Source organism: Jatropha curcas, chromosome 7, assembly GCF_041381405.1.
Source record: "Jatropha curcas cultivar XTBG-Jc1 chromosome 7, XTBG_Jcur_1.0, whole genome shotgun sequence".
Taxonomy (NCBI): domain Eukaryota; kingdom Viridiplantae; phylum Streptophyta; class Magnoliopsida; order Malpighiales; family Euphorbiaceae; genus Jatropha; species Jatropha curcas.
The window spans coordinates 27,801,082-27,814,359 of NC_143157.1; the positions used below are offsets into that span (position 1 = coordinate 27,801,082).

The 13,278-nt window shown below is 32.4% G+C and overlaps 1 protein-coding gene across 1 annotated transcript; it reads right to left on the reverse strand.

The window, feature by feature from the left end:
* Positions 1 to 7,473: 7,473 nt before the first annotated feature.
* On the reverse strand, positions 7,474 to 10,099 carry LOC105632035 (neurogenic locus notch-like protein). The gene is made up of 6 exons (XM_012214303.4): positions 9,589 to 10,099; positions 9,245 to 9,400; positions 8,378 to 8,458; positions 8,163 to 8,288; positions 7,942 to 8,037; positions 7,474 to 7,788 (listed from the first exon to the last, which is right to left on the reverse strand). The coding sequence occupies exons 1-6, from the start codon at positions 9,689 to 9,691 to the stop codon at positions 7,712 to 7,714; spliced, it is 639 nt and encodes a 212-aa protein (XP_012069693.1). The 5' UTR covers positions 9,692 to 10,099; the 3' UTR covers positions 7,474 to 7,711.
* Positions 10,100 to 13,278: the final 3,179 nt, after the last annotated feature.

Consider the following 13,278-nt stretch of genomic DNA (forward strand, 5'->3'; position numbering starts at 1 on the left):
TTTCCCATGCTTGTTTATAAGTTGCATTTTATATATATTTTCAAGCCGAATCTGGAAATTTATTTGAAATTAACAAGGAGATAAATGAGATGGGTCAACCACGTGATATGTCAACGAACCCAACTATAAGTCATTGCATCATTTGGCAATTTTCAATAATGCAGTCTGTAAATTATATCACACACGTCCAAAATTCTAATCTTTATCCCCTCTAATTAATGCGAATGCTATAATCTCGACGGACCTAAGATTTAGACGTAATGCTTAAATTTGCTATATAGTTGGGAAATTAAATATAAAAATTTATTTAAAACAACTTTGTTTTTTGAGGTCTAATAAAATAATATCCAATTTTGATAATGTCTCCTGTCACAGTGAAAGCAAAATAATTCGAATTTGAAAACTGCTGAGTTCCAAACGCATCGGTGGATTGAGAATTTTAGAAATATTGTTTTGTACTGATGCTTCTTCAAAAGTAATACTGTGTCTCTGCTTGTTACCACTGTGACAGGCCAACAAGATACCAAAGTAGGAGCATATAATAAATTGATATAGTGGTCCAATCTTCTAAAATTATAATAAAATCCTTCAATTCACCTCTTATGCTATAGTTGCATCCAAATGGACGATGGCAACCACACAGGCCCTGCAATTCATTTCTTAAATGCTTATGCATGCCATCTACTGTATATATTTCGAAAATAAAATTGAAAATTACCTGCTGAAGGGTGACCACCAAATTAATTTTTCTACCCTCTTTTGTATATGTAATATGTTCAACCAACACAATTATTTACCTGTTACACAACATAAAAACAGAAGTCTTAATTTATGGGGACTTGCTTTTTATTTTTTATTTTTTGCCATTGCATACGAGTGATATATTCTTTCCTTTTTCTTCATCTCATATGAGGATTCATACAATAGGACACATATATATTTATTTTTTTTCAAAATATTATGTATACGTAATGTATATTATTAATTATTACTAAACTAAATTAATATTAAAATATAAATTTAATATTTTTTGAAAATAAATAATAATGAAATTATCAAACATTATAATTAATAATTTTCAATAATATAAAAAATATACCCATATCCAGCAACAAAGCACAAAGGGGAGGGACCCATATATACTAGCAAAGAATCTTCGACCTCTCATTCCTTCAAAATTTTTCACGACTCCAATCCCAATAGAAACACACTCTATCCACCTCAGGTGGGATCCCACTCACGTATATAAAGGTCTTATATAGATTGCCAAATGATAATATATTTTACACGTAAATTCTACAAACATTTACAAATAAAACAAAAAATATAATTTTTATGAAATAATATTTATTTTCCCATAAATTTAGAAAAAAAAAATTATCATTTATCACTAAATACCATTATTGGTAAGCACTTAGACGAGTGAATTTTACTTGCAAAATGAAAATTTTGAAACGAAAATCAAAGTTTTACCTGAATGCTCTGGATATGTATAAACAAGTGAGAACCTAGCTAACGTACAGAATTTGTAAAATTTGAGAAATTAGGGCCCATGGCCACGTAGGATGAGATAGTATAATAATAATGGAGGAGCAAATGCAGGTGAAGCAAGTGTGATTGTGTTCCTAGTTGAAGCAAACTGCGAAAGCCTCAGGCTTTGGCTTTTTCTGACCCAGACAAACCAACAGAGTTAAAGAGGTAACTCCTGACTATTCTTATAATTTTATTAGCAGTGATTCTCTACCCCTTCGCCCCACAAACCCTAACATTTGTACGTACGTTTTCTTTTATTTTTTCATATTCGGTCAGAAGAGAGAGTCTGTGCCTCTGTGTGTGCGTTTTTATCATGCCATTGTCTGCTGCTAATTTGCGCGTGGTGGCAACTGGCATGCCTGGCTACGTCATTATCTCCCTCCATTTTCTTCCTCTTCTGCGTCTCTGTTTCTATATACATGAGACCAAATGTTCAAAGTTCATTAGCCCACTACAGCTTTTTTTTTTTTTTACCTCCTCTTTTTCTGTTTTGTTTGTTTGCTCATTTTGATCTTCCTCGATCTTTTCTGTTAGTTGCTGTACATCAATAAAGCCGACAACGAAACCATTCAAATGAGTTCCTTTTCTTTTACTATTTTATCCTTGGTTGGGCAAGTGAATGAGATTTAAATTTTTAATGCGCGCCATTAAAATATTAATTCTATGCTTACACATGTTTATATCATAATGCCAAACATTCCTTTCAAAAAAAAAAAAAAAACATATCATAATATAAAAATTAAAAATTTAAATTATTATTATTTTTTAATTAATAAGTGTTCTCAATATAAAAAAGGTAATTAAAATTTGCCATATATAGATATATATGATTTTTCATTATTGAAATATACATGTATATATAGGGAGGGGAATTTGCCATTGTATAATATATTTATGTATGTATATATTAGATGAAGAAATCATATAATGTCAGATTTACACATCTGATTTGTGTTAGACTCGTTAGTTAGTCGAATCTAAAGTATAGACAAAGCACAGAAAGTGTCTTAACTCGGTCAAATAAGTGGGGCTGTTAACTCAGTCACTGGAGAATGTTTGTACCTTGTTTCAGCCAAGTTTCCAACACACTTAACATTTAATGTTCAGACTCTTAACAAGTTTCTGGGTCTTCGTGTCAACATAAACTCATCATTTCTTTGCCTCGGAGTATATTATTTTCAACAAGTAGTCATTTTATATTCTTTCATAATTTTAAATTCAACTTATGCATGCTAGTGTAAACTCAACTTAATTTTATATGACAAATTTGGTAAATAAATATAATATATAAATTTTGAAATATTCAACTTCTGCCACTGAGAAAAAGAAGCAAGAGACAATATATATATACTATACTTCTTTCACTGAGTAAACTTATAATAATTAAATAAGTTGGACCGCAAGTTGCAAATATATAGACCTTGCATGAATTAAATACTGAAGGAAAAGGAAAACTAGAAGGAAAAGTATACCGCTTAGGCTACTATCGCGAATATGACTTTCGACAGTTTGCTGCGTGAGTTTTAATTGTGATGTTGATGAATTGGTCAAATGGTTCCTCACTTAATGAACCTTATCACCTCAAGAAAGATACCATTATTTATAAAATTAAATAAATTATATTTTCGATATCAATTAAAATACGTTTAATTTGTTTGATATTCGGATAAAATTCTTTTAACAGTAACACTTATATTTTAAATCACTGAATTTTTAAGTAAAATTCTCATGAAAATATAATAATTATGTATTTCTATGATGGTGTATAAGTTTTTTTATGTATTTGTTTTACAAATTTTTTCTTCTTTATTGGATAAATGAATTCCTTTGAAAGGGCAAGTCCAAAAATTGATAGCATACCCGAAAATATTGAAGCTGGTCCACAATAATTCTGGTTGGGTCCGTGTCCAACGGACGTGCCCTTAGCTAGTCACGCTAGCATTAAATGAAGGGTGGCCCTAAATTATATTTCCTATCTTCGGCCAAAATTTATGTTTGCTCTCACACAAAACTATATCTTATACATTTGTCATTCTCAACATTAAATTGCCTTTTTGGCATCTATGAGTTTTATGGGTAGTAAAAAATTTGACCTAAATAGTATACAGAAGTAGCTAGTCTAATAAGACTATATATAATGTTATTTTATGGACAAATACTTTTTTTTAAAAGATTTTTCTCTTTGCTATAAATTAAAACACAAATGTTGAGATTGAAATAAAGTATAAATTCAACATAATTACATATTGAAATTATAAAATCTATTAGGGGAGTCCATTAAGAGGGTAGATATTACAAGAAAGGAGGATGGAGATTCAAAAGGTCCTAAGTGCCTCTGCCTTGTGGAAAACTATATACTCTTGTAACTTAAACGGCCCTGACCTACAGAGAATAAGGTCAAGTGTCCTCTATCATTAGGCCTCTTGGTTCACATCAATGTGCCCGAAGTGAAATATAGAAAGGGATTGTTGCTTTTCTCTTTGGCCTTTAAATTTTTTTTTTTTTTCCTTCTCAGAGCCATGATTGATAGGTTTTGTTTGATTGAAAACCATTTATGTATGATCAAGAAAATTAAGCCTAAAAATGTGGAAGCAATAGATTTTGATTTATCATATTTCTTTATGCAATTAATATCAGGAGATAGGAACACTAGACCTCAATGCTTTAATACTACTTGTACCCTTTGAAACCCTAAAATTCCCCCTATTGTTACTATATAAACAATCACCTCTTTGCCACTATGCTAGTACTTTTTCTTACTATTATCATTTTAGAAAGACAAGCTATCTACGCATTTTAGTACGAAAAATTTCATGCAGATTGAAATATATTTGAAAGCATTCTACAAATCTTAATATTTTTGAAACATTATACTATTATAAGAACTTGCATCTTTAAAATCGCTCTCAATGAAATTTAATTTTGATAGTATAAAAAATAATATTGGTTGTAGATATCAAGAGAAAAATATGAGTAAAAATACTTTGAATTTCAAGGAAAAAAAAAAAAAAAAAGACTACATCATTATTTTAATATATAAAATAAGAAGATAATTAGCCCAAAGATTCCATTTTAAGGTTATGATTCTTAATTTTAATATCATCACTGAGATTATAATGCGGGTGCTAACACTCGTGCGAACATATTATATTTAGTAAAGAACAAAAGAGAATGAATTAAGTCCCTCTTTACATCATGCAATTAAATAATTAATTGTTGCATCATGACCAAGCTTTAGTTAATCACAAAAGATAATAAAGATTATGGAATTGAGATTCACTGTTGGAAATGAGCATGAGAATGGAAAGCTTTAACTGTAGAGTACACTTCCGAATTAGCTTTATTTTCCGTTTCATTTAATAACCATGTTTGGCTTAATAAAAACTTACAGTTTTTTAGTACCAAATCAAATTGTCAGAAATCAAAGCCAGTAGAGTTTAAATTTTGCAATTAATATTATAAAGTATTAACAAAAAGTATGAAATAAGATTAAATGGAGATGTTAACATTTGAAACCCACTAACATCTATAGGGTGAAGAAGAGTGACATTAGCCATTGAATTTGGGTGTGATAGGAAAAACTAAGTGTGTAGGGAACTTTATTCTTTGTGTGGATGACAGAGAAGAATCCATACTATTTTTTTAACTATGTAACTCAACAAGAATTCAAATTCAAAATCAATGGAATCTTTGATCATATGAACAATAAGCCCACTATATATAAACACATATAATCTCCACTTATCCAAATCAAATTCGCTAGTCAGAAACCATTCTCGTTATATTCATCATGGAAAGGCTTAAAATGACATTTGAGATGACAGGTCATTTGAGCACTTCACTTTTTTCCTGCTAAATTCACATTATTATTTTTCCTTTTAATGGATCAAATATTGACCCTCTCACAATCTCAATTCAACTTATTTTATTTAAAATTTATAAATTTTTACCCAGTAATTTTTTTATTTTTTTTCCTACTTATCTTCTTTTGAGTAACAGACTCATTTTATTTTCGGGTTCTCAATGAATATTTCTTTTGAGTATCAGTACAAAAAATGGAATGTGATAAGATTTGACTTGCTGCATAAATATTTTCCCATCTAATAATCGATGGAGCCTGTTACTCGTCCATGCGTGTCCGATAGATATTGATTGCTTCTGATCTCTACAAATTATCTAAAATCCAAATTGATCTTGGATAGCAACAAGCAACAATCTAGCAGCCGCTCAGGACATATAGCTAGCATATCAAATATTTGAGTCACTATTTTCATTTTTTTTTTTTGTTTATTTATTAGAAGATTTATCGCGTTGAAATGACCGCTGATAATAAATTTTTTAAAATCGAAAGATTTGAACCAAATTACATGATATTATTTTTAAATATTTAATTACTATATTCTTTTTTTTTAATTAATGATCTTAAATTGTTTTAGCATTTTGAATGAAAGGATAATGGATAAAAATTCTAAATTCATGATAATGGGCGATGTCCCAACTCCATAAACCATGCAAAACTCCATTTTTTGTGTTAACTAAGCTTATCCTAATGATTATACTGAAGCACAAAAGAGAAGCAACTCCTATATAATCTATTGACAAACAGCATTTCATGCCTGCAATTATGACAATGATAATTAAGATTATTTTCTTAATCAGGTAAGCCACAAAACAAAATTAATTAATTAATTAATTAATTTATATAGTAGTAGTAATATTACAAAGAAAAAAAAAAAAAAAAAGGACATAGGGTACCACCGACAAAGGCACCATAGAGTTGCAGTTTGGTGATAGACAGCATGAAAGAATGTGACTAATCTCTCACTGTCACATAAATGAGCTAAAAACATGGACATGTATAGTTGTAGAGATGTAGCTTCAATTTCCAAAGACAGAAGAAAAATGGGTCACATCTCTACATTTTTATATTTACAAAAGGGCATGTTTGGAAATATTGGGTACAAAAAATAGCAGAAAAAGGAAAGCAAAGTGCCTTGTTCATGGACCAAAGGGCATTTGATGCACCCATTTGTGAGACCTTTGAAACGAGAAGGAAACCCTCTTTTTTAAAAAAGAAATTTCTGAAGAAACGAAAATCGATAAATGTAAAAGTGAAAGATGCAATTAGAAGCCAAAAGCAGTGCAATAATTCACACACAGAAACCAAAGATTACATGAGAGAGAGACGAGAGAGATACACAGACAGTGAACTAAGGCTGACCGATACTGGTTCCGAGTACTCACTGGCCACTTCTCACTGCTTAGAGGTTCTTATTTCATAATCTATTTTTTTTAAATTGATTAAGCGGTTGAACCAATGAAAATATATTCAATTTTCATAAATTTATCGGCTTGAAATATGAAATTTGCAATTTTGGTCTGATCCTTACTTTACAAAAAGTAAAATAGCAAAAGATATGAAAGGGTCAAATCTGCTAAGCTATGGGAGTAATTAGTAGCTGGTGGGCCGTACGCCGCCGAGTAGAGGCGCCGTACCAAAATGAGTTATTAAAGTGGAAGAGTGATTATGTACTGATAAAAGGATTTATTTAAAATTTATATGACGGGACATTTTAGGTCATTAGATTAGCTTTTTAGGGCTATTTTTTTTGAAGATCAGAAGCTTTTTAAGGAGAGTTTGATGAGGGATTGATTGGTGGGCGTGTATGAGTGGACTTGTTGCAGAGAGCAATTAGTAGCTGGGCTTTCTTTCTCTTTTGTCAGCTCGATGGATCTATTATTTCAATCAATCAGATATGCTTTAAATTTCCCAAAAAGAAGACAAAAGTCCATTAAACCTTCTGTTAATGATGAAAAACCTAACAAATATGGGCTTTCGGTCCATTGTGTTCAGTGACATGGGCCCTAAAAGTTTTGAGTCCAATAAGGTCTTTCCATTGTGCACTTAAACCTCGATTTGCCTTTAAAGAAACATGTTAATTTGACATCTAAATGAAATATTATTTATACATAAACAAGTAAAGAAATAAACATAATAAAGTGGTTTAATGTTCTGTATACATATGTCTCTGTATAATGGATTTAGAAGCTACACTCCCCTAATCCTTGTTCATTCTAAGGCATTATAGAATATAATTATAGACAAAGAAATGTAATAATTTAACATCAAAATTTTAAATTAAAACAATCTAACTGAAAAGAAAGCAACACTACAACTCTACTTCCACTGAAACACAGCCAGAGACATCATCAAGATGATCAACCAATGGAGACTAACTTGTAAACCTGAAGTAGCTGCAAAAGGGAGATGTATGTTAAATGTAGGAGCACCTGTCTTTTATAATTTAGAAGTCAAAATTTGCTTTATGATTCCGCTCTAGAAAAAATTTCCTGGAAGTAATAATTCTAATTTGACAGAATGTTGTTAAAACTTAATCTAAAGGATACCTTGATTCTGACTGTTCTCATTAGATACAGATGATGAAGGAGCTGATTTGTTTGGAGTTAAAATTCCAAGATTTGTGCAATCCATTCCAATTGAACCTTGTAAAACCAAGCATCAAAACCCATATCAGTATTCTTTTTGAAAACATAGATATATAACTAAAGAAATCAATTTCAGATTCAGATAAAGTAATCTAAAAAGTTTCTATGGCAGGGTTTCTCACATTCTCTGAAGCATGGAAAGGCAGACATGTTTAGAAGGTTATAGTAACCTTCCTTACATTCACAATTATAAGAGAACATAGATGTCTTGTTACAGGAACCACCTCCACAGTCAGTCCAGAAGCAGGCTATAAAACCCAAACAAACAAATAGCTCAAGCATTTACTGGGAGAAGTACTGAATGGTTAGAGCAAATATTGGTATTAATAGTGCTTACGCTCAAAAACTGATGCATTAACTTTACTCGTTTTATCTTGAACAGGTGAGGGTGCTGCCTCGCACGAGTAATCCATGGTACCTAAAACATCAAAACAAATAAGCAAAAATTGCGAACAAAGGGTTAATTATAGAATTAAAAAGAAAAAACAGAATTGAAATGTGATTGAATCTCTCAATCTGTTAAGATTAGTTGAAGATAATCAATTCACAGCCTAATCTTTGACTTGTAATAGGTAAACATCAGCATCAAATCTTGACAAGTGCTTTGTTTACACCTATTAAGTATAGTTTTTAAGTTTCAGTACGACACGAATCCTAGATAAGACAGTGATTAATATGCATTACCAACTCGATCAAATAAAAATATCTAATTTTTTAAAGGATTTTTTGTTTGTCCTTGGTGAGACGCATGAATAGTATACTATATGCTAAGGTCATATACCCTCTGATTCAGTATTTTGAAAACCAAAAGCACTGAACTCATTTCTAGCTCATTATGTACTCTTGAACGAACATTTCATCCTTGCTTTTACCCAAAAGCAAATAGATATATCTTTTACCCAAAAGCACATAGATAGATTTATATCACTGGAAATAGATAGATTTACCAATCACACATCTCGATCCAGTGCCTCTAATAAGCTTCTACAAATTTACAAACTATTCGAACAAAATATCAGAAATGAACAAATCATTGAAATTAACTGAAATTGATAACACAAAACCATATTATACTAAATGGAACACATAAGACACAAGGATGTGAATGATTTTTACCCAAATAAAAGGAATTGCATAAATCCTATCATATATGGCGCACAAATTAATATTTTTGAATTTATAAAAGGAGGGAGAGAACATTTACAGTTGGGGATTATGCAAGGAAGAAACTTGAGATTATCATCAAGTTGAGAGCGAGTCTGCTTCCACCCAGCATCACATTCACATTCATAAAAGAAAGTGCTATTTTTGGATGGCTTGCAAGTTCCTCTTCCACATTCTATCTTTTTGCAAACATCATCTGCAATTTTAAATTGTTTGCAATAACATCAATATAATCACAATAAAATTGACAATAAAGAAAGACCCAGTCAATAAAAGCATTTAAACCTTAATCCCACCAGGGAACATTTGCAATAATCAACAAAAAGTTAGAAACTTGGAGCTAAATTGATGCAAAGAAGGATGATTAAAGATTGAAAGACAAACCAAAGATGGGAGAGAGAAGTGGAGATAAAAAATCACTTCTTGCAACTGCAGATTGAAGAAGAAAAACAGTAGCGAGAAAGGCAACGGTGCTACCACAAGCCATCTCTGGAAGTGGAACAAACTGACGGAAAGAGGTGGTGAGTTTAGTAGTGGTATTTGAACGACTTTATTTAAGGGCATGTTTGAAATTCGGTGATCATCGAGTCATCGTCAAAAATTGAAGGGTTGATCCGTTTTCATTACGTTACCGTATAAAATAAAAAACCATCATATCCGGGTTGGATTTAAAATTATACTTATAAATCAAAAAATAACTACACTTGACTCAATAAAAATCCTAAATCAAACAGCTGGAATAGTCATATTTACATCACAACGTCAAAACAGCTGATCCCAAAATTGAAACTTTATAAGTCGATGAGAAAATGCAAAGGAAGTTAATGAAAAGGCTAACGTGTCTGGATTTGAAGGGTGGCACGTTCTTGAACAGGGTAGGTGGGTTATATTTTTGTTTGAATTTTCTGGGATCATTGATTTATTATGGGAAGACATTCATATATATAGATCACAGTTTATAATTTGCTTATTATATTTGATTAATTTCGTACACTCGCTAAAAAAAAAAAACTAATTATTACATTCAAAATTATCTATCTTTAAGCTTAGATTAAATTAGTTTTGTGCAGCAGCAGACCAATTAATGATGGTGAAAAAGGTTTTCCAAGAGAAGATTCTTAGCCTCGTTAATTGTGTGGCCTAGAGACTCTGAATAGAGCTAGAGATTGTGGGGCAAATGGATGGATTAGATTGGTCCTCTTTGCATAGACTTATGAATGAGTTGTGTGAAATTTAAATGAATGAAGCAGTAGTCAACAGAAGTAGTTGCAACTCAATTAATGAAACCATGGAATTGAAGGCCATCTCAACTGTACATGCATGCTTCCCATTGCCTTCTCTTTAATACTCTAAAGTCATAACAGGCTCTAAAGTCAACAATTGAATGGGTATTCTAAATTCTAATGGATACATTCTTTATATATATTCTCATTCTCAACTAACAGGATACGATGGATTTAACTTCTGTGGGACCGTAATTGGGCACCGATTTGGAACTGTATAAGATATATGAAAATTCAGGAATTTCTGTTTTTGTGAGCGGATTTGTAATGACTATCCTTTAATAGTCACAGTGGTTGTTGTGAGGTGAGTGCTTTTCTACTGGAACAAAAGTAAAGCGGAAAAAAAAAACAAACATAAATGCAAGCCTGAGAAGAAGATGAGCTTAAGGAAATTCGAAATCCTTGACGCCATTAGAAAGAAAAATGGAGTTTCAGTAGAGAAAAAAAATATATCTTGAAAGAGTTGCCTCTTCGAGAACAAAATGGAGAGAATTTGATCCTTCTAAAGTGTAGATTACGTAAATGAAATGTGCAGATCTGGGATTAGTTCGAAGCTTTCAAATTTGAATTTTCCGTTTCCGGCAACGCTATGCTACCCCGTCAATTTTCAGCTTCTCTCTCCACGATCAAGTTCACAATTCATGCTACGGCGGCGCAATATAATAACTGTCAGAAATTAATATACTGACGTGGGAGAGAATATTTCAATGCAACGCGGCATCAAATGTGGTGTCACAAATTAATGTCCCACGCGTTCCTCAAGTGGCACAGATTACGCTGATGTACAATTGCTGATATGACAGACAACTTCCAAATGCTGACGTGGCATAAGATGAACTGTTCACGCTGAAAACTGGTGCTTTTGCTGACGTGTCACATGACAACATGCCAACACCGATAACAGTTGGCAACTGCCGCCTTACGTGTAAACCAGCTGGCAGTAAAATGTGTCAAGTACGTCATGCAGACCTGCTGGATATCCCACGTGGCCAGGCTGGATGACGTGGAGAAAGTCGAGGTTGCGTGTCATCCAACTGCCAGTCAAAGATGACGTGTCAGAAGTCATAGTGACATGGACGAACAGATGACATGGACAAAAGGTCATCACGTCTCTTCCGGGTGGCATCAGACCATGCTGTGCTTCTCAGTCATGCCAAGAACAAGACACCTGGCGTGAAGTGGATGACGTGTGAGTAGGTTGATGACGTAAGATGACAGGTGGCATGCTGCACATTGACAGGTGATCACCTGCACCCGCGGTGACATAGATGATGACGTTGGAGCTGTCGTGTCACTATGTTCCACTTGGCATTTTACAATGACATGGCCAATTAGTCGTGCTGATTTGGACGATAGCTGGGCCGCCTATGATGACGTGGACGACACTGATGACTTGTCAGACAGTTGGCATGTTGCAGACTGACAGTGGCACCACAGGCTTAGATAGTGACATGGATAACTTCTTGACGTGACACGTGTCTCCCAGCTGGAACGATTGATGAGGTGGCCGTAAGTTCATGCCGACTTGGTGAACAGCTGGCACTAAAGATGATGTGGTCGCAAGTTGCTGTCGTTTCTGACAGTTGGCGTGCTATAAACTTGACAAATGGCAGAATGTCTTACATGGCAACAAAGTTGATGACTTGGCGATTTTGCGGACGCTTGCGACTTTCACAGCTTTGGGCCGTATAAATTGGGCAACAATTTTTTACTTTCCAGGTCCATTAATGCTTAATATTAAAATGGTTCAAAGCCCAGTATTTATTTTTAAATGGATTGTTATAAACTGTACCGCTTCGTAAATAGTTCTCTTTTAATGCCAACCTTTTATTTTTTGGGATCCCAAGTATGGAAATTCAAATCCATATTTTATTAACTCTGGAGAAACAAAAATTTAATTTGACTGCTTTCAGGAATTCACATATATATTACCCCTAATATTTTGTTTTTGCCAAAATAATATTCCATATTTATCCAAATGAAAAATTTCTCATTTGAAGAAAAATGAAAGGTTATAAATTATGTTGATATTCACAATTTGTTCCAAAGTTTATTTCTTTATTTTATGAATTCAATCATATATTTGAATTAATTTTCAACAACATTAATAATATTCGAAGTGAATTCAATTTATTCCTTCTGCTATTGAAACTCTTCTTGTTCTTGATTTAAGTCATTAAAGTATTTTCTTCTAAAAAAAAATATTCACGAGTGATTTCTAAATATATTAAAATACAAGTTAATAGAACTCGAACATTTCGAACTAACAAATATATTCCCTAAAACAAAGTACAAATTCAATCGATCAGCTGAGTGCATTCAAATACTAAAATCACTTCATTTACCTCGTAAAGTGAAGGTAAAATTTATAGATATATATAAAAAATGTAAATATGAACAGAGTAAATCCGACATGATCCAAGAGCATCGCTCTTATGGAAGGTTGTAAGATGTTTAAGTGTCCACTCTTCTTACTTCAAATACTATTCTGTGTCTGTGGTCCTCTTACTAGAAGAAGACTATGGAAACACATTTACTAAACTTTGGTGCAATTAGATTAAACAATTACCCTAAGGATTATAATTCCAAACTAAAGTATAAATAAAGTAAATTCAAATATAAAAGGACTTGACTCAAAAATAAGTTTAACAAACCCAGTCCAAATTCATTTATCCAACTCAATCAATAAACGAATTAAACTTAAATACGATCTAACCAAGCCTAACAAAAACTTAGCAATCCAGATCGTTTTTTCTCACATGAGGAAACAACCAACTGTCAGAAAGAAGAA